General features: G+C 49.1%; 1 protein-coding gene across 1 annotated transcript; it reads left to right on the forward strand.

Annotated features, from left to right (window-relative positions):
• The first annotated feature begins 2,202 nt into the window (after nucleotides 1–2,202).
• On the forward strand, nucleotides 2,203–20,991 carry RASL10B (RAS like family 10 member B). Its single transcript, XM_044994179.1, has 4 exons — nucleotides 2,203–2,218; nucleotides 5,022–5,393; nucleotides 18,645–18,769; nucleotides 19,583–20,991. The coding sequence occupies exons 2-4, from the start codon at nucleotides 5,178–5,180 to the stop codon at nucleotides 19,851–19,853; spliced, it is 612 nt and encodes a 203-aa protein (XP_044850114.1). The 5' UTR covers nucleotides 2,203–2,218; nucleotides 5,022–5,177; the 3' UTR covers nucleotides 19,854–20,991.

Raw genomic sequence — 20,991 nt, forward strand, 5'->3', positions numbered from 1 at the left:
TCTGTCAATCTGTTTATTTTCTCCTCTAAGGCTTTTTTATGAGCTGGACAGAGCAACCCATCCCCCTCATTGCTTTGTTCACCAGTTGGGCTGAATTTCCGACACACCGGTTTTGGTTCATTGATTTCCAGTCCCCCACTTTTCTTGCTTACCAGGTGTGATTTTTAACACTCTTTGAGGAGGCCTTTGGGTTTGGACTCATTCAATCTGTCTCCCTTTTGCATTTTTTTTCCATCAACATCTATTGTTGTAGGCTATTGTGACACTTTATCAACTTTGCTCCACTTTTCCCAGTGGAGCTCACAATCAGGGCAAAGTCGTAGACCCATGCGGGTCCCCATATCTGTACCTCGGGGGGGCTGACATGGTGGCAGCAGTGGGATTTTATGCTACTGCATACATAAAGGTTGCTAGCCTTCCCCTATATTCATGACACAGTTATTACCACATAATCGGGGACGGTGCTGTTAGCCACAGCTGGTCAACACTGCACTGTCACAGGGACTGGGTCAGGGCTTGCCAGCAGGCAGAACTGGGCTCACCCCGAGGTCCCTGTTTATTTCTATTCTGAATCCTCTGCTTCTCCTAGACTTAAAGAAACCCCTTTTCTTTCTTAGCTGCCTGTGCCTGATGGGAAACCTTGGGCTACAACCAGGCCTCTGCAGACAATGGCCCCATTGAAGTCAATGGAAGTTTGATCATTGACTTCAGAGCAGCCAGGATTTCAGCCAGGGTGCAGCCACATGAACATGTCTCCATATGCATCTGTCTGGTTGTGTGTGCACTGTTGTTTGCCTGTCTGTGTGAATGTGGCCAGGTGCGTTTGTCTGTAGGCAGTGTTGATGCACGTGTTTGGGCTGGCGTGTATGGATGAACGTCTGTGTGCGCCACGTTCTGTGAGCGTGCCTGTGTTGTGAATGTGTAGCCACGTCTCCATGAATCCCAGAGTGTGCCTGTGTGTTCACGTGCACATCCCTGAGAGCGTATCCACATTTGTCTCCAGACACGAGCGTGCGTCTCTCCGCGTGTGTCCACGTCTGTAGTACTCGGCGGATCTGCCTGCTCAGAAATTAGCCTCCGTCAAATTAATCACATAACTGATCAAACCCTGAAATGAAACATTAAGCCGTTCACGCAGCAGAGTGATGGCCCCAGCTAAATACGATTCCACTTGTCCAAGTGAACACAAGATGGATTTCCCAGCTCTGGGAGGTGTCAATTTAGAAATGCCCTAAGCTGTGGCTGGTGCTTTCCACCTCTTCTTCATCCCCAGCAGCCTGTACTAGTTTATCCTAGTCACTCATCTAGAGCTGAGATGATCATTGATTTTGTTTGGTTTGGGTGCCAAACTGAAAACTTTGGGGAAAACTTTCCCCAGAGGCAAGGGGAGAGAATCATTTCAGTTCAAACCAAAATAAAATATTTTGGTGTTTTTATTTTTTTTTCTTGCTGAAACAAACCTAAAAAAACACTTTGTTGGACGCAAACCAATTTTTTTTGTTTTCCGTCTGGGTTGTTGTCGGGTGTTTTTCACCTTTATTTAGTTTGCTAAATTTCCAAATGAAATGTCAAAATGCTCTAAAATTCCCTCGTTCCTGGCCTACGCTTGATTCTCGGGGGGGCGGGGGGGGGCTGCTACCAGGTCGCTTTGGCCCTGATGGAGAAACAGATACAGATCCCTTGGGATATGCAGCTATCAAACACTCTCACATTTGGGCTGCCCCATTTTGGTCTGCGTGCCCCCAGCACAGGGCCCAGGTTCAGCGCTTGTCTACATGGGAACACTCAGGAAAGTTAATCAGAATGAATGTTTAAAGTGGATTAGTTAAAAATTGCAGAAAGTAAATGTGAATTAAGCTAAACTGGATTCAGAATAAGAGCGTGCAAACAGGGGTTTAATGTGGTTAACTAGTCTACTTTGACTTCACACCCTTAGCTAATTCAGATTAATATTGCTGAGTAATACCTAGCCTCATGTGGACATGCCCGTACGCAGTTTAGTAGGAAGGCCTTGAATTAACGTGCAAGAAATTGATCCAATGACTCGGACATTGGTTCGGGGCTCAGGACACCTGGGTTCTGTTCCTAGCTCTGCTGTTGGGTGGTGGTGGGCTAATCATGTCCCCTCTCTTTCCTTTATTTTGACTGTTTAGATTGTAAGCTATTTGGGGCAGCGACCAGCTCTCCCTATTCTTGGACAGGGTTACTGGCTTAGCAGGTAGGTGTGAGCAGTAGATTTGTCTGTTTTGATTTTAGTGAGGCTTTTGACGCACTCCCACGTGACGTTCTCATAAACAAACTAGGGAAATGAGGCCTAGGCGAACTTAATATAAGGTGGGTGCAAAACTGGTTGAAAGACTCTGCTCGGAGAGTCGTTATCAGTGGTTCTCTGTCAGACTGGGAGGGTGTGTCTAGTGGAGTCCTACGGGGGTCAGCCTTGGCTCTAGTACTAATCAATATCTTGGATAATGGGGTTGGGAGGATGCTTATCAAATTTGTGTCTGGCACCGGGCTGGGTGGGGTTGCACTAAAGATAGGTGCGAAATACTCCACTTAGGATGGAAAAATCAAAGGCACAGCTGCAAAGTGGGGAATAACTGTCTAGGAGGTCGTATTTCTGAAAAGGGATCCGGGGTGAGAGTGGAGCACAAATTGAATGCGAGGTCACGAATGTGATACAGTTGCGAAAACCCCTAATATCATTCTGAGGTGTATTAACAGGAGTGCCGTATACAAGAGGTAACTGTCCTGCTCTGCTCAGCATGGGAGAGGCCTCAGCTGGAAGTACTACGTCCAGTTCTGGGCACCACACCAGGAAAGAGGTGAACAAATTGGGGAGACTCCAGAGGAGAGCGACAAACACGATGAAAGGTTTAGAAAGCCTGACTTCTGAGGGAAGGTTAAAAACGGGGCATGTTTAGTCTGGAGAAAAGAAGACTGAGAGGGGCCCTGATAAGTCTTCAAATATCTTCAAGGCTGCTATGAGCAGGATGGTGCTCAGTTGTTCTCCAAGTCCGTTGAAGGCAGGACAAGAAGTAATGGGCTTTTTCTGCAGCCAGGGAGATTTGGGTTCGATGGTCGGAAAAGCTTTCTAACTATTAGGGTGGTGAAGCTCTGCAACAGCTCTGGAATCCCCCTCGCTGGAGGGTTTTAAGAACAGGTTGGACAAACCCCTGTCAGGACTGGTCTAGGTTTCCTTGGTCCTGCCTCAGAAGAGTGGGCGGGACTTCATGACTTCTTGAGGTCCCTCCCAGGCCTCCATTTCACTGGTCCTATGTATCTATGCACAGCACCTAGCGCAATGGGGCCCTGATCTAGGTTGCAGAGTCTAGATGCTACAGTAATACAAACCCCGTTCCTTTCCCTTTGGCTGGAATTGATTTGTGGCAGCCTCTTCTGACTCATCGCCTGTAGCTGGGAAGAGATAGGTGGAGGGGGAAAGCTGAGGTGAGGTTCCCTCTGGACAGGGGAGGAAGGCCCGGTGAGAGGCGTGATCCTGAGACCTGCTGCTCCTCTTTGTTCCTGTTTTCTGCCTGTTTTTTTTGGCATCATCTGAGGCTAGACCTGCCTCCCCTCCTTTATCGGGAGCTGTGCATGAGTTGTTCTGTCGAGCAGGTCAAGATGCTGCTAACTTAGCGTTGGAAAGGCGCTGTCAGGACATGTGTGCTTAGTGCTGTCTTGCCTGCCCTGGCCATGACTTCCAGTGCAGCCTTTATGAAGTCAGGCTAGTCAAGTCTCATGCTTCATGGCAGAAGCTGGTTGCCTGCAGGGGTCAGGAAGGAACGGGGCCCCCACTGTGTGTAGCACTGCGCAGTTGCCATGGGAATAGTGGAGGACCTAGTGGGATAATGTGCCAGCAGCCAGAAGCTGAATATTGGACTGGGTAGACCTATGATATCATCCAATATGGGAACAAGGAGGGCAGGAGTCTGGATTAGATGGACCTCTGGACTGATCCAGCAGAGGAGGGGGCAGGATGGCAGGCCTCATGGACCTCCGGAGCGATCTGGTATGGGAGAGAGGTAGGATACTGGTCTCTGGATCAGTCCAGTATTGTTTGGGTCTGTTACAATCAGCGTGTCTTCTATGTGCAGTACTAGGGTGGTGGTTACATGTCTGCTCAGGAGTTGCACCCTGGCACAAGAGTTGCACTGTTGCCCTTTGACGAAAGTGTTCCATTCTCAGCCCCGCCACCCCCAACCTGTTGTGCAGTGCATTATGTGCCTGGCTGCTTCCTCCACCCCAGAGGTGGCTGCATTTCCATGCTGCTGAATGTAGTGAGTTTGTCCAGTTGGGTGCGTTGCAAGGTGCTTTAACTGGTCATTACTGTCTCCCTTTTAATTGTTTAAAAAAAGGGGGGTTGTGACTTAATTTCCTGTCTCATTTCCCTTCAGTGTAGCCGGTTACCAAACTCTCTGGCTCATTCTGCTCCCTTTTGAGCTACTAGGGCTGCAGAAACATCACTAAGTCCTCTGCTGAGGGTACAGCCCAGCCCAGCCTGGAGCCATTTCCTCAACCTCCCTCCCTGCAGCCCCCTGCACCGGGGCAAGGAGAGTGATGAAAACGCGATCCTTAGGGGACCAGGGCCAGCTGGTGTCATTTAAAACAGCCCCCAATGGGACTGATAAGAATCTGCTACAGAGGTGGCAGTGATGGGGGAGGTTGGAGAGAGCCAGGGCTTTGTTAGCACAGGTGATGGAAAGGGGCAGAGGTAGGAGGAAAGATGGCCCAGTGGTCGGAGCAGTCATCTAGCATTTGGGAGACCTGGGTTCCATTCCCTGTTCTGAACCAGTCACTGAGTCTGTGGCTCAGTTTCCCACCTGTAAAATGGGCATAACAGCCCGGTGGGGCTGGGATGATGACTACATTAAAAGGCTGTGAGGTGCTCAGATACCGTGGGGCCAGGTAAGAGCTGTAGCTAGCTAGGCAGGGCTCTGGTTGGTTGGTTGGTTGGTTTGAGGCTGCCTGGGATACTTCGGAAGGAGGTGTCTTGTTTGACTGGGTCGCTCTTGGTCTTGCAGTGACAGGCTGGGCGGAGGAGGAAATGCTTCCTGAATGGGGCTGAAACCGCAGCCGCTGGAATATGCAGCCCGGGGGCCTTCCTGGCAGTGCAAACGCAGTGGCCTGCGCCAAGGAGCCGATCGCCACGTCGCGTGGGGGGGCCACGGCCGGGAGGCATGGTGACAACTTTCAAGGTCGCCGTGCTTGGGGCTCAAGGGGTCGGGAAGAGCGCCATCGTCCGCCAGTTCCTCTACAACGAGTTCAGCGAGGCGTGCGCGCCCACCAAGACGCGGCGTGTCTACCTGCCGGCCGTGGTCATGAACGGCCACGTGCACGACCTACAGATCATGGACTTCCCACCCATCACCTCTTTCCCAGTTAACACGCTGCAGGTACGTGTGCCAGGCGCTGACCCGGTAACGCCAGCCAAAGGCAGATGGGCCTGTTGGTAACAATGAGAGTCTCCCCTGGGGTCACATATGCTCTGACTCATCAACAGAAGAGACCCGATGCCAAGAGTCTCCTGCCATTTGACTCAGCATATGATGGGTTTCCGTTAAGAACACTAATCCACAGCCCTGCAAAGATGCAGCCCAGGGATATTTTTGCAGTAGTTTTCCTCTTAGGATCAGGTTGTGTCTTACGTGTCCGGGGCAAGATTTGTCTGATAAACAAATGTGTTAGAAGGGGGCTGCTCGGGGAAGGTTTGTTCTAGTGTTCTGAGCCTAGGAGTGGGAATCAGGACACCTGGGTTCTAATCCCTGAATCGCATCGTGGCCTCGGTGAGTCGCCTCCACTCTTGGTGCCTCCGTTTCATGAATTGCTTTGAGACCCTTGACTGGAAGGCGCCACACCAGGGAAGTTGTCGTCCCTGTGAATATTAACATACTGCAATCTGGCTGATTCTCATGGTAGTTACAATATATGGCAGGGCAGAATCTGCAGTGTCATGGGAACTGACGCCTTTCAGCGCTGGCGAGATTAGGTCTCAGTGAGAATTGCAATGAACTTTAGGAACATAAACATGCAGAAAACGCATTGTGACCCCCCCCATTATCCAAACCCCAAATAACCAACCTGCCCACCTGCGGCTCCACGCTTAGCCCCTTCTCCTGTCAGAACACGTGCCCCTCTCCCACAGCCCTGAACCCCCATTTAGAGCTGAACGTTTTTGATGGCCCCGGAACAGTTTGGATACTGTACATAGTTCCAGAGGAGAAAGTAGGAAGATAGAGCACTGGACTGGCATTCAAGAGGCCTGGCTTCTATTCCTGGTTTCACCACTGGCCTACTGGGTGACCTTGGGCAAGTCACTTCCCCCTCTCTATGCCTCAGTTTCCCCATCTGTACATTGAGATAATGCTACTGACCTCCTTTGGCAAAGCACTTTGAGATCTACATAAGAGCTAAGTATTATTATTATTATTTATTATTAAAAGGATGGTGTCTTCTTAGCTCAGCCTAGGCATTTGAGTGACCGCGAATCACTGCAGCCTGTGCTTTCCGTTAGACACCTGCGTAAATCTCACTGGATATGTCCACCCTGCAGCATGGAGGTGTTATTTCCAGCATGGGCAGAGGAACACGCACTGGCTTGGATCGAGCCAGCACAGTAAAAATAGCAGCGTAGCCGCAGTGGCATGGGCTAGTACAATCCTGTGTACGAACCTAGGTACGTACTCCTGTGACTAGCTCCTCCTGCCGCCCCCCGGGCTGTGCTGTTGGTTTTACTGTGCTCGCTTGATCAGAGGTCTTGGACATCCACTAGAGCTGGAAATTCCACCTCCAGCTGCAGCGTAAGTGAAGCCACTGACTTAAATGGGCGTTAAGCACGAGCTGAAATGCTTTGCTGACACAGGGCCTAGGAGAGTGACGCCCCTGCACTAAGCGACAGAGTCCCGTGACACCTTACAAACTAGCAGGCGTATTGGAGCATGAGCTTTCGTGGGTGAATACCCACTTCGTCAGACGCATGCAGTGGAAATTTCCAGAGGCAGGTATAAATATGCAGGCCAGAATCAGGCTGGAGATAACGAGGTTAGTTCAATCAGGGAGAATGAGGCCTTCTTCTAGCAGTTGAGGTGTGAACACCAAGGGAAGAGAAACTGCTTGTGTAGTTGGCTAGCCATTCACAGTCTTTGTTTAATCCTGAGCTGGTGGTGTCAAATTTACAGATGAACTGAAGCTCAGCACTTTCTCTTTGAAGTCTGGTCGTGACGTTTTTTTTGCTGCAGGATGGCTCCTGCCCTAGTTCAGATTCCTCCTCGAGTGGAATAAAAACAGCCCAATAACATGTGACATTTGGCCAGGCTTGGATCTCTGAGGTCAGGCTCCTGAATAAGTAGGTTTGATTTTCCCAGGCGCCTAACTCCCTGTGTGAGTCTGGACCTGCGGCTCAGTCCCTTGCTGTCCCTTCCTACCTCCCCTAATGATCTGCCGGGTATGGTGCGTTTCTCTCGCCGTTCTTCACGTAAAACAAACCTGGCATCTTTTGAGGATGCTTGGCTGCTGTAACAGAAACAGGCAGTTCTGTGGAAAATTAATCCGAAGTGGGATATTCTGCCCTCCAACATCAGCCGGCGAAATCAAAGGCTGTAACGGACGGCATCCCAACCCACAGTCTGAGGGAGCGATAGAATTCGTAGTGTACCAGGGCATCATGCTGAAACTGTGCAGTACAATTTCATTGATCTCCCAGCAGATGCAGAACGTAAAGTCGCCACTAATGTCTGACTTGTTTGCTGAGACATTAACTTTATGCCTTCTGTCTGGGGAGGTCAGTCCATTTTCTTGGGCGATCAATCAGGGAGCGAGGGTGATTTCAGAATCTGTAGGGGACTCGTGATGGTTATGGAGTTAGTCAGGGTAGTGGCTCCATAGTTAAGGTGGCAGGACAGAATCCATGCTCTGATTCTCATCTCCAATGTAGATACTATGGGGATGGGTGCTTTATAATCAGCTAAATGCATATCGATTACCCAAGGGTATAACTGGCCCAAAAATGCCCTTTGAGGCTGAAATTTCATGTGCTTAATTTCAACCCAAAGCTAAATCCTCACAATGTCCCTTCTTGCAGATTAGTAAAGCATAGTCCCAGAGAAGTGTAATAACATAAAAACAGAACAGCAATACTGAGTCAGACCAATGGTCCGTCTAGCCTAATAGTCTCTCTCTGACAGAGGCCAGTGCCAGATGCTTCACAGGGAATGAACAGAACAGGGCAATTTTGAAAGAGCCATCCCATTGTCCAGTCCTGTGTTGACTCTTCCCAACCTATCGTGTTCATCTGTGTCTGATAATTCTGTTCTTTACTATAGTTTCCACCAATTTGCCTGGTACTGAAGTTAGGTTTACTGGTCTCTAATTGCCAGGATCATCTCAAGAGCCTTTTTAAAAAATCAGCATTACATTAGCTATCCTCCAGTCATCTGGTACAGAGCCTGATTTACACAATAGATTACATACCACAGTTATGCAATTTCATCTCTGAGTTCCCTTGGGAGAATCCCATCTGGTCCTGGTGACTTATTACTGTTTAATTTATCAATTTGTTTCAACACCTCCTCTACTGACACCCCAGTTTGAGACAATTCCTCAGATTTGTCACCTAAAAAGAATGGCTCAGACGTGGGGAATCTCCCCCACATCCTGTGAAGGGAAGACTGATGCAAAGAATTCATTTAGCCTCTCCACAATCACCTTGTCTTTCTTGAGTGCTCGTTTAGCATCTTGATGATCCGGTGGTTCTGCTGACTGTTTGGCAGGCTTCCTATTTCTGATGTATTTTAAAAGTTTTGCTGTTAGTTTTTGTGATCTTACCTAGTTGCTCTTCAAATTCATTCTTGGCCTGCCTTATCATACTTTGACATTTGACTTGCCAGAGTTTGTGTGCCTTTCTATTTTCCTCAGTAGGATTTGACTTCTAGTTTTGAAACTATGCCTTTTTGTCTCTAACTACCTCTCCTAGTCTGTTTTTTAGCCATGGAGGCATTTTTTTTGTCCTCTTACTGTTTTTTTTTTTATTTGGGGTGTACATTTAGTTTGAGACTCTATGGTGTTTTTAAATAGTCTCCATGCAGTTTGCAGGCATTTCACCCTTATGACTGTTCCTGTTAATTTCTGTTGAACTACCTTCCTCATTTTAATGTAATTCCACTTCTTGAAGTTAAATGCTACCGTGGTGGGTTTTTTGGCATTCCTTTCCTCCCCCCTCCCCCCCGAGGATGTTAAATTGAATTACATGATGGTTGCTATTACCGAGCGGTACAAGCTATATTCACCTCTAGGACCAGATCCTATGCTCCACTTGGGACTAAATCAAGAATTGCCTTACTCCTTCTAGGTTACAGGACAAGCTTCTCCAAGAAGCATCCATTTATGGTGTCTAGAAATTTTATATCTGCGTCCCATCCTGAGGGATACTTGCCCAAGGGAGTGGATAGCAAGGGCCCTGTGTAGGAGGAGGAGCCGTTCTTGACTTAGTTTTGAGTAACACCACAGAGTTGACGGAGATCTCTGGCTGTGGGGAGGAAGCATCTCAGCATGAGTGAGCAGAATCTCATTCAGGTTGTGAAAGCCACAAAATGGGACCAAAATAGAGCTAATTAAAGGCTGCTCAATTTCAGATGAGCTGCTGTTTGAGGTTGTGGGCCGTGCTGTGCAGAATCTAATGGAGGGGTGGGTATGAAAGGAACATATGCCTAAGGATTACGCACGAGGCTCTCTGCTATTAAGATACAAGATAGTAATTTTTCGTGGGGAAACAGCCTGGGTAAAATCCAAACACTCCCCTCCCCAAACTTGAACTGAATCTGTTCTGAGTTGTGAAAAAACATCATGTGACCCCTTTCTTCATTTCCCACTGGCTCCGGCTCCAGTTAGTCCCAGGATAGGAAGCGCTGGCTCTTTATTTATTCCAAGCATTTATCTAGAGCTCATCCCCATAATATCTGCACCTGACGTAGATTAGAGCAAAAGCAATTTCCAAATTTAAGGCCTGATACAGTTTTGGACCAGAATAATTCAAGCAGAAACATCATGTCTACATTGCAATCACGGGGCATAAGAATGGCTGTACTGGGTCAGACCAAAGGTCCATCTAGCCCAGTATTTGTCTACTGACAGTGGCCAATGCCAGGTGCTCCAGAGGGAGTGAACCTAACAGGTAATGATCAAGTGATCTCTCTCCTGCCATCCAGCTCCACCCTCTGACAAACAGAGGCTAGGGACACCATTCCTTACCCATCCTGGCTAATAGCCATTAATGGACTTAACCTCCATGAATTTATCCAGTTCTCTTTTAAACTCTGTTATAGTCCTAGCCTTCACAACCTCCTCAGGCAAGGAGTTCCACAGGTTGACTGTGCGCTGGGTGAAGAAGAACTTCCTTTTATTTGTTTTAAACCTGCTGCCCATGATTCCAGATCCTATAGACATACACGAGTTAGCTTTAATCTAGCTAGCTTGAGCACCAGAATGACACAATAGCATGGACTTCAGCAGGGCTAGTCACCTGAGTAAGTATCCACGGTCCTGGCTTGGGCTTTTACAGCCTATGCTTCTGCAGCTTCCTTGCTATTGTTAGCCCTGGTCTACACTGGGCGGGGGCGGATCGACCTAAGATACGCAACTTCAGCCACAAGAATAGCGTAGCTGAAGTTGACGTATTTAAGTCTACTTACTGCGGCGTCTTCGCAGCGCTGATTCGACTGCTGCTGCTCCCCCGTCAACTCTGCGTGCGCCTCTCGCAGTGGTGGAGTCGATGGGAGAGTGCTCGGGGATCGATTTATTGCATCTAGACTAGATGCAATAAATTGACCCCTGATAGATCGATCATTACCCGCCAATCTGGCGGGTAGTGTAGACCTGACCAGGTAGAGCTAGCTCGGGTATGTCTACCCATGCTGCAGCTACACCTCTGATTTCAGTGTGGACGGGCCCAGATTTTTAAAGGTATTTATTGCAATGCCCAAGTGATTTAGGAGCTCGTCTCATTTCCACCCAAGAGCCTAATTCCCTTTTGAAAATTAGACTTTGGCTCCTAAATCTGTTAGGTGTTGCAATGCTGAGCGCAGCAGCTCCTAAATAGCTTTAAAAGTCTGGGCTGGTATGTCTACCTGTAGTGAAGGCATTATTGCTTTATACCAGGATAGCTTATATCCCTTCCTACATGGGAATAAGCTGTATCTGCATGAACACCGTTATACCGATAGAATTATGTTCACACTAGGGAGTTGTTCCACTTTGACTATACCAGCATATTTAAAAAATTATAAATGTGTGTAGATGAGGCTTAAGGAGTTAATACACCATGAACAGCCCTACCCCTAACCAGGGGGAGAAGAAAACGGAGAGCGGTCTAACTCGGTGTTTCTCCATGACTGCTCCGTGGAGCGATGCCAGTCCCTGACACAGTAGCAAGCTGGTCCCTGGTTCAAAAGGGTTGAGAAACATTGGCCTAAAGGATAGAAGAGGGAAGAGGTCCTAAAAGGTGCCTTTCACTGCACTGAGAGTGAAACAGCTGGTTGAAAAAATGCCAGTTATTTTTTTTAAGGGGCATTTAGGAAAAAAATGGGAAGGGGTTTGTTTTGTTTTTTGTTTCTCCACAGATTTCCCACAGAACAGGTTTGGTTTTCAAAATCTGGTTTTGGTTTAAAAAAAAATCAGTTCTCACAAATAGGTTTCTATTTGCAGAAACCTAGTGGCCTCTGGCCCCCCCCAATGTTGTAGAGACTAACAAAAGTGTTAACCAAAAATTGTTTGGTTTTTAGTTTCAGTTGGAAAAAAACTGGAAAACATTGACCAACATGGAAAAACTTCTGCTCTAATGGGGTTTTAAAACCATTTTGCTGAAAAATTTGGAGCAGCTTTGAGGAGAAATTGGGAGTGGATGTTTTACTAAAAGAGGTGTTCTGGTTCGAGCAGGAATTAATTGAAGGCAGTTCTCTGGCCTGTGTTATACTGGAGGTCAGAGTAGATGATTACTTTGGTCCCCGCTGGCCTTAGACTCTGTGCACTTCAAGTGTGTGCCAAGAGCCAAGCACAATGCCAGTGCCCCAGTTCAATCCCCTTTCAGCCCTAAATCAACCCTCAGTGCCCTGCCCCCAACCAGATATAAATGGGGTTCAGCTGGGTGGTTCTGGGGGAATTGCATTCCTCCCCCCTCAGCTGGACGGGTTCAGAGAGGAGCATTGCTGTGATGCAAGGAGGTCAATAGAGTAAAGGGATAAAAATGGAAGGATTCCCCCAGAGCTGCACAAGAAAGGAGGAGATCAAAATTCAGCACTACACAAGGGAACAAAAGGTCAGCGCAAGAGACAGACAGAAAAAGCAAAGGGTAATTTATTGACATGACAGACGATGCCTAACATACTCCATGTCTCGGTGTGCACCACAGAAGGCGGACGGTGCAAACGGATGGAGGTTTCCAGGGAAGGAAGAATGGGTCCTTGAGTGATCTCAAAGGAGTGAAGGGAGGTGGGAAACACAGGGGCTTGGCTCACCCTAGCTGCACTACGGCCGACGCTGCGGAGGAGGGATCAATGTAGAGAGGGGTAGGAGTGCATCACCTGAATGGGAAAGAGGAGGCCTGGCTGTTGGAGGGAGAATGGATGGCTCAGGAGATTGGTCATGGGTTACAAAGGCTTTTCCTTCTAGTTTGGTACTGACCAGAAGTCGTTGCTTGGGGACTATCAGTAGAACGTGGTGTGGGTTAGAACCGTTCCAGAGGAACAGATGCCCCCATCAGAACTGGCACCTTTCCTGGCAGTCTCAGAAGAGAGGCAGAGGACTAAGTGAGGTGGGGTCCCTCCAGGGCAGGGCTGAGGGGCATGAACAGCTTGGCGTGGGTTCTGAGGATAAAGAATAGATGCTTTTCAGCAGGCCGTGTCCATCGCCCCAGGGAGCTCTGATTACGTGTGCTTCTGAAATGGGTTGCTCCAACCCTCCAGGAACTTTGGGAAAGTTTAGACCTGGAGACAAACGTCACGGCTTGGGCTCGTCTCTGGTCAGAGGCAGAAGCTGAAATGCCAAAACGTGGAGCGAGGGGCTCTGCCCTGTATTCCTCTGACTGAAAGGACCAAGTCCTGGAGAGGCCATGAGAGAGGCTGTCCTTCAGGGATTCCTCGCTCAGCTAGGCAGACTCCTTGTCTCCCATGGTGGCTGCTTGTTCATATCACAACCCACCACCACATTCCTGTCGTGCCACTAAGGCCTGTGTGGTTGCCACTAGTGCAAAAGGTTATTTGTGTAGTGCGGAGCCAATGGATTGGCAAGTGAATCTGAACCTTCTCTGGAGGCCAGGCCTTTCTAAGAGAGGTACCCTTAGATCACAGCACCATAGGCAGCCACATAAGGGTCTGCTTTTCCGTCAGTCCCATGTGATGCTCTCCTATCTGCTGGTGAGACCAGCATCCCTGCCTATGGTCCTATGTGGCCTTCCTGGCTCCTTGCTTGGAACACTGCACTTCAGCTTCACCTCCTAGCTTCCCAGTCTGCGCTGGGGTTAGCTAGACATCACAGATCTTTATATACAGGTGAAGGAGGGGGTCACCCCAGCTGTAGGAAGGACACAGGCAGGAGATTGCCCAGGATTCATTTGGGGCATAAAGGGGGCAAACCTCAATCCCAAGAAAGGAGGACAGTGGATGGGCTCCACGCACCGTACCTCACATGGGGGCCAGCACTGCAAATAGAATTAGCCCCAAGCCCCCGTACACCAGGCATGGATCCTGTCACCCTCTCCTAGTTGCTTTAAATAGCTTCACTTGCCTCTCTGATGCAGAACTTGGGAGCGCCAAGGCTGCTACATCACCAAGCGGAAAGCGATGCTCAGCAGTCTATAAATATGCCGTGTTTATAATCACACAAAATATAGGGCTTCTGGCAATGCATAATTCAGCAGGGCTGAGGCTGCATGGGGAGCGAGCAAGCAAGCAGCAGATAAGCACTTCTCCCTGGGCATCCTCCGACAGAAGGAACAGCCCCTTATCCACTAATGCCCTAGGCAGGGGATGGCAACAGCTTCTCCCAGAACGGCCTTATTGTTGCATGAACAAGGCACAATTGTGAGAAGAATGTACCCCCCTCTCTCTCTCTCTGTGTTGGAGGAACATGGATTCTGCAGCTGAGAGCACACAGCTCTGTGCTGCCTTCTGGCCGATTAATCCCCGCCCCTTTGGAATGCTCGCTGATGGATCCCCGCCCCTTTGGAATGCTCGCTGATGGATCCCCGCCTCTTTGGAATGCTCAGCAGCCTATCAGGATGGTTCCATCCATCCACTAGGCTTTATAGCCTTGGGTGACACTTCACTTGGAGGTAGCGAGGAAAGGATGGCATGCTTGCTCCTCTTTCACAGGCATTTCGTGAAGGGACTGACAGGCAGCCAGTCCTGACAGTCGCACACATTTTGGTAGGTGCTTTTGAATAGAAAGAGCAGCGTGGAGCTAATTCATAGCAAACTTTCTCACACTCATGCCACAAGGGAAAACAACAGGAAAGCAGCAGCCTGACCCACCTGGGTGTCCAGGCTCAGTTTCACACGTGCGTCATAAGGGGAGTGCAATCTGGATGCTAATGCTCCGACAATTGGTGGGAACCTACTTTCTGGAATATCCTCTTGGGGAGGAAGAACTGGCCAGCCTGGCACCTGCACTGACAGGCCCTTGATCCGAGTTCACTCAGCTCCCTTTCAGGTACAAGGACCCTTCCAACAGTCACGATACTAAAAATATGTAACGGCCTAGTCCTCCTGTCACTTACACCAGAGTAAATCCATTGTCTTCAGTGGCGTTACTTGTAGAAATTGTCCTGCTGGCTCAGACCCAAGTCCATCCACTCCAGTGTCCTAGCTCCAGTAATGGTCAGTACCAGATGTTTCAGAGGAACCCTGTAGCAGGCAGGTTTACTCTACGGTAGTGGAGAATCAAGCTCAAAGATTCAAGTTTATCCTTAGTAGGCCCTAACTGACAGGAGTGAAGTTACACCATTTATATATTTGACTCCCCTGTCAGAGAAACCAGTTTAACCTTTAGAAACTGGCATCAACTTTGCATAATCCACATCAGCCCAACTGCTCCTGTGTCCTGGGTGTTTTCTCTAGTTCTTTGTCTCTGAGAGTTGGGGCTTTTAACTTCCCTGCCAGCAACAGCTACTTGCCTCAGGTGTAAGGCAATCTAACATGTTCACTTTCCTTCCATCAGCATTGCCACATCTTCCTCCTCCCCGATGATGTAGGATTATTTGGAATTCTTGTAATTCTCTGGTGCCTTTCGCCTCCGACCTTCATGAATAAAGCGTCACAACTCATCTTTGAAGCAGCAGAATATTGTCAAACGCATTTTATAGACAGGGAAACTGAGGCATGGAGACATTATGTAATTTGCCCGAATAGTCATTCAAGGATGCATTGCCACTGGAAAAGTAGAATTCAGTGACTGCTAGAATCCCTGCAGTAACCACTAGCCTATACTGCAGTCGTTGTCCCCCCCCCGCATCACTGTAGTATTTGCAGTGTAATTTACCATTGCTCATTTATCTATTAGAAATCAGCCCTTAATCCACGTGCCTAATCAATAAGCTACTGCAAACAGCAACTGATCATTAATGAACTAATCAGCAGTCCTTGATTTTTTTTGTATTGCCAATAATTTTATTACAACACTTAACTGCAGGTGTCATGAGGCAAAGCAACTTTAAGCGAAATCTAGATAAGATAATAACACCCTAGTGAAATCATGATGGACAATGCTGAAAATGACTCGAGTGATGGCATTCAAGCAAATTGCATTCCAGTCTCAATGTAATAAGCTGTAATATACTGATCTCCCAGACATATTGGAACTCTTCCATAAAGATATTAACCCACAGCTAATAAGCTGCCACTATAATAGTCTTTATCGCTTTGGTAACAATCACTGAAAAGTCACCCTGTCATTTTCATGCACTGACCAGGGGGCATGGGGGTGGCACCATGAATGAATAGGTTTCTTTCATCGCTAATTCCAGTGATTCATTCAAACCTTTGTGGCCTGCAAGCAGCGATCCAAAAAAGTGTCCTTTGCCATTTCTTCCATTCCTAGCTCCTTTTGCTTGCTTTTATTCCCAAATATCATAACCGTGAGAGGGGATGATTCATTGTACGAAAATGTCTCACTACAGGAAGAATTACTATAGTTTCTTCTAACTGTATTTTTATACTCTACAGTAAAGCTTTTGCAATTTCTCCTGCATAGAGTGCAGTCCCAATCTATCAATCATAACAGGGTCCATATTGTATGGAATCCTAAATCTCTACCCATTTCCATAGGGTCCGGGACTCCTCCTGCTTCCTCAGTCCATTAGAGCAGCTGCCACATAAACATGGGTGATTCCTGTTTTGTTAAGAATTGGGGGTTGCAGCCGTGTGCAGTGAGAGAGGTGCCCGATGGTGCCAGTTTGTATGGCTCACAAAAGGAGCCCAGGCTGCCAGCGATCAGAGCGCTATAGCTCTGTGGTTCTGCTATGGATTGGATTCTTGTGTACTACACAAAGTCAGCAGGCACAGATGGAATGTCTCCTATGTTTGTTTCCTGGGACTTGTGTCTTTCTGATCCTTTGACAGCAGTTGTATTTCTAGAGTCACCTTTGAGCTGCGCTTGTGTACGGGATAACAGCAGTCTGGAAGCCCCGATGCAACCTTTACACGGGGTTGGATTGGGCACTGGGAATTAGTATTTCTCTCTTTTTTTCTTGAACAAATGCAGTGTTAACAGCTTCTGAATGGTGGCATTTAAGGAGGTAAAAGCAGGGCATATTTTCACTCATGCATCATGCACAAAACACTGACTGTTCTGTATGGGAAGCTCTTGAAAAGTCCCAGCTGTTCGACAAATGTCTTTTTTTATTAACATTTTCTAGCCCTAAACTGGATATGCAGCATGCCTCACCCCCCCAAACTAGTCTCCTGCAGCCCTAGGCAATGCAGGGAGGAACACAAAGCCATGGAATGAGGGCCTGACTTTGTGGGGCTGCGGTTGTGCTAGTTTTGCCAGCATGGCTGTGCCAGGGCGTCTCAATCCTAACTTGCAGCATCCTCTTCTGTTATCATCCTGGGCCACCCCCAGCTCTGCCAATACATCCAATGCTGATCTATGGCATGCCCTGCTTCTCCAGGCTTGGGACCACCCCACAACAACCACCAGCAGCTCCTTCTGCCATTCCAGTCCTGACCTCCGCACCCTGCACAAACTCAGCCCGGCCAATGACTCTCAGTTCTAACGTGAAATACCACTGGATCTTCCAGTTCCGGGCTCTTCTGGCCTCGGGCCTTCTGGTTAGCAAAACCTAGTGTCCTAGTCTTTGCCTTTCCTGAGCAAAGAGCTGTCCTGGCCCAGCCATTCTGTGATGTGGATGAATGGCCACTCTAGACCAGAAAAGGAAATGTACTTGATCTCTCTCTAGTTCAAACAAAATGTGTACAGTCTAGATTGCCAGAGGTGAACGCTTAATATGTTCACTGACAAAAACATTCAGTGAGTTCATTAGGCTGAGGCAAGCACTATAAATCTTGCAACAAGCTAATTCAGAACCATGGACAGATCGTGCGCTAATAGTGCCATCAAGCATCGAGCAATCAAGGTGAAATTAGTTCTGTTGGAAAGTACCTAATTAACAGACCTGGAGACCGGGGTCCTTCACGTGCAGGCTTTCCCTACATTGCCCTGCCAATGTGGATATAAAGGGGAACAAACTTTTAGGAACGAGGCTTCTCCCCTCCAACATCAATCGCCAATCAAACAGCCCACGAACGTAATTAACGTTGATTGCTTTTCCCCTGAGTCAGCTTTGAACCCATCCTCTAAGGGGGAAACAGGACTTAACCCCGCGCTGGTCCCTGATCCTGAACTTTACCCAGGGTGAGGTAGCTGGAGATGCTGGTGAGAGGAGCTTTGTTGATGTGGTTAGTCTGACCTCGTGCATAAGAACAGGCCATAGAACTTCCCGGAATTAATTCCTGTTTATTTGCCAGGGAGCAAGCCAGAGAAGACCAAGAGGTTAAAGGAGGAGAGGAGAGGAGAGGAGGGGTGGGGGTGTTGAGGAAGGTTAGTAACCAGGATGGGATGAGCTTGAGGGGGCAGGTGGAGGAGAAACACAGTCATAGAGCAGGGAGGTGACTACCCCTTGTCACACTGTGAGTCAGCAGCAGAACCAGGAATAAATCCCAGATCACTTGAGTCCCAGTCCTGGGCATTAACGCTAGAGCATGTGCCTGCTATAATTATCTGCTACTTATTCCACCAGGGTGCAGTGAGGCTGCTGCTGGGAAAACCCCCGTTAGGCCTGTAATATCACCCATCCCAAAGCAACGGTAACCGCCGCTTTGGACTCGCGTTAACTTGTACAGCCGGCCCTAGGGAGGCTCAAAATAGAAGAGTCCGATGGTGCTGGGGTTTTGTGTTTGCAGAAGCAGGCGTGGTATTGCGTTAGGAGCAGTGCCCAAGTCCAGCAAAGCATGGGCATAGACCCCAGTAGCAGAAGGCCTGGCATGGTCCCAGCAGTGCCCTTGCACATGAGGTGGCACAAAGGCTGGAGAGAGACCCCTAGGGCCGTGCCAAGGGGGACGTCTGCACCTGAGCTCTGACCAATTCCTGTGTGCCTGTTGCAGGAGTGGGCGGACGCATGCTGCAGGGGGCTCCGGAGCGTCCACGCCTACATCCTAGTCTATGACATCTGTTGCTTTGACAGCTTTGAGTACATCAAAACTATTCGACAACAGATCCTAGAAACGAGGTAAGTGCCTGCTTGCCTTACTCCTGGAAAGGGCCCAGCTCGCAAAGCTAACGTCACCTCTCAACTGTGCATCCCCTCCAGGACTATCTTGGGGGCAGGGAGGAGGATGGAGGGTAAGCAGGAGCTCCCTGGCTGAGCCTAGCACTCTCAAGGAGTCTCCTGGTTCCCGTCACTGCTGAGAGCCCTAGGGACTGAAATCTGCTAACAGGTGCAGGCTAGATCCAGGCACCTTCCACCTGCACTAAATTCACTCAAGCATCATAGAAAAGCAAAGAGCAACAAACAGCTCAGAAGGGAGCTCGCCAAGCTGCCAATGAGATATTAAGAGCCACAGCGGGGCCAAGTCTAGTCATTGGCAAAGCAGCTTTGAGGTTCTTACCAGTATTTGTAAGCTGCGCTTGCTGTGACAAGGGAGGTGAGTGACTGGGCAGTTTGCTACACCAGGATCTGCCATACCCCTCCATGCAGAAGAAAGTTCCCTGCTGACAGCCCGGCAGCAGCCCCCAGTCTGTTCCCCCCTTCCCCCCACATTACACAAGGGAGGCTCCAGATTGCCATCCTCTGCCACTGGGACAGGCCCAGCCAGGACCTGGGGATGGGAAGGGATCCCCAGGGGACAGAAATGTTAGTAGGAAGATAAAATAGTGAGCAGCAGAAGCGCTATCGTAGGAAATTGGAAGGGGGTAACGGGTTGGAGGTTAAGGGACTGTGGCCTTCATGCCAATAAAAAAAAATTGACATGTTTCTTCTCTTCTGTTACCAATTCCCCCCACTACTCCGCTCTGTGTCTGTGTCTGCCCTGCCTCTCTGCAGGGTCATCGGCACCACCGAGACCCCCATCATCATTGTGGGCAACAAGCGGGATCTGCAGAGGGGCCGGGTGATTCCCCGCTGGAACGTCTCCAACCTGGTGAAGAAGACCTGGAAGTGCGGCTACATCGAGTGCTCGGCCAAGTACAACTGGCACATCCTGCTGCTCTTCAGCGAGCTGCTCAAGAGCGTGGGCTGCGCCCGCTGCAAGCACGTCCACACCACCATCCGCTTCCAGGGGGCCCTGCGCAGGAACCGATGCACCATCATGTGAAGCCCTGCTCCCCACCCCCTGCTCCCACGACCGCCCCCAGAGACCCTTTTGTAAAACGGAGGGGTGGGCGCAGGAGGACGTGACAAAGGAAGCAATGTCAGGGAGGGTACCCAGCTCTCCTGGCTGAAGCCTCGGAGTGAGCCACCCTCAGCCCTGCCCGTCCCCAGCGCATAGACGGCACGGCCTGTCAATTCAAGGAGGCGGCGTCATGCTCCAAAGTGCAAAAGGCTGTTAGGAGCCTTCCTCTCCTCCCGCCTCTGCATTGGATCATGGACTGGATGATGCGCTGTCCAGCGAAGAAAGGAGAGGGGCACCTTGGAGAGAGCAGGGATGGGTGAAGTATCGCTGGTTACCGCGCAGTTGGGGGTGGGGCCGGCCTCCTGCCGTCCCAGAGCCAGGCGAGGCTGCTATCAAGCTGCCGCTTGGGTATTACCTGAGGATGACCTAGTCTTGACAAGTGGCAGATTTGTATGGATACACATCTGTAATGCCAATGGCCTACCACGAGGCGTAGCGTGGCATCCCCTGGGAACCAGAGATGTTTTCACTGCAAACAGGGATACAAAGACCCAGTCAGCCTTAAGTCAACAGGTCCTTCACCCTTGTGCCAAGAGAGTAGCTTGGCAGCAGGGAAGCTGAATCCTCCCTTCTTTTGCCCATTGGATCTGGAGCGTCTTCCCTCCAGGGACAGAGCAGCCTGACAGCGAGAGGCATGGCTGAAATGGATTTTTTTATTTTTTTATTTCGGGACAGAATTTTCAGATGGTTCAACACCCCCCCCCCACACACACACAAATCCCCCTCCAAAACTGGTCCTTCTTGTTTCCTTCCTGTGTTGTGTTTCTACAAGCGCCAAACCCTTTTTTAAATATCTCAACAGCGTGAGCGCATGTCTGAGGCTTGCCTTTCTTGGCATGTGCGTGTCGGGGTGTTCATTCTCACATGTGTGTGCACGAATAGCCCCCCCACCCCCCTTCTGCTGACAAGACACCCAGGTTTGGCAGTTAACTGCATCATTTTTGTTCTTTCCTTTACATGGATTTTTCCCCCCGCAGCTGGCATTTTGGCACTAGGTTTAAAGCAAAATGATCCTGAAATTCTAGTGTTAGCTCCACTGTCCCTGCCAGACTCCTATCTG

Source organism: Mauremys mutica, chromosome 19 (assembly GCF_020497125.1).
Source record: "Mauremys mutica isolate MM-2020 ecotype Southern chromosome 19, ASM2049712v1, whole genome shotgun sequence".
NCBI classification, from domain to species: Eukaryota; Metazoa; Chordata; order Testudines; family Geoemydidae; genus Mauremys; species Mauremys mutica.

What these genes read in the sequence shown, in the direction of transcription:
- RASL10B (XM_044994179.1), top strand. Translation starts at nt 5,178, where the DNA reads ATGGTGACAACTTTCAAGGTCGCCGTGCTTGGGGCTCAAGGGGTCGGG. An exon ending in TCCCAGTTAACACGCTGCAG is followed by an intron (nt 5,394 to 18,644) that starts GTACGTGTGCCA and finishes TGCCTGTTGCAG; the next exon opens with GAGTGGGCGGACGCATGCTG. An exon ending in CAACAGATCCTAGAAACGAG is followed by an intron (nt 18,770 to 19,582) that starts GTAAGTGCCTGC and finishes GCCTCTCTGCAG; the next exon opens with GGTCATCGGCACCACCGAGA.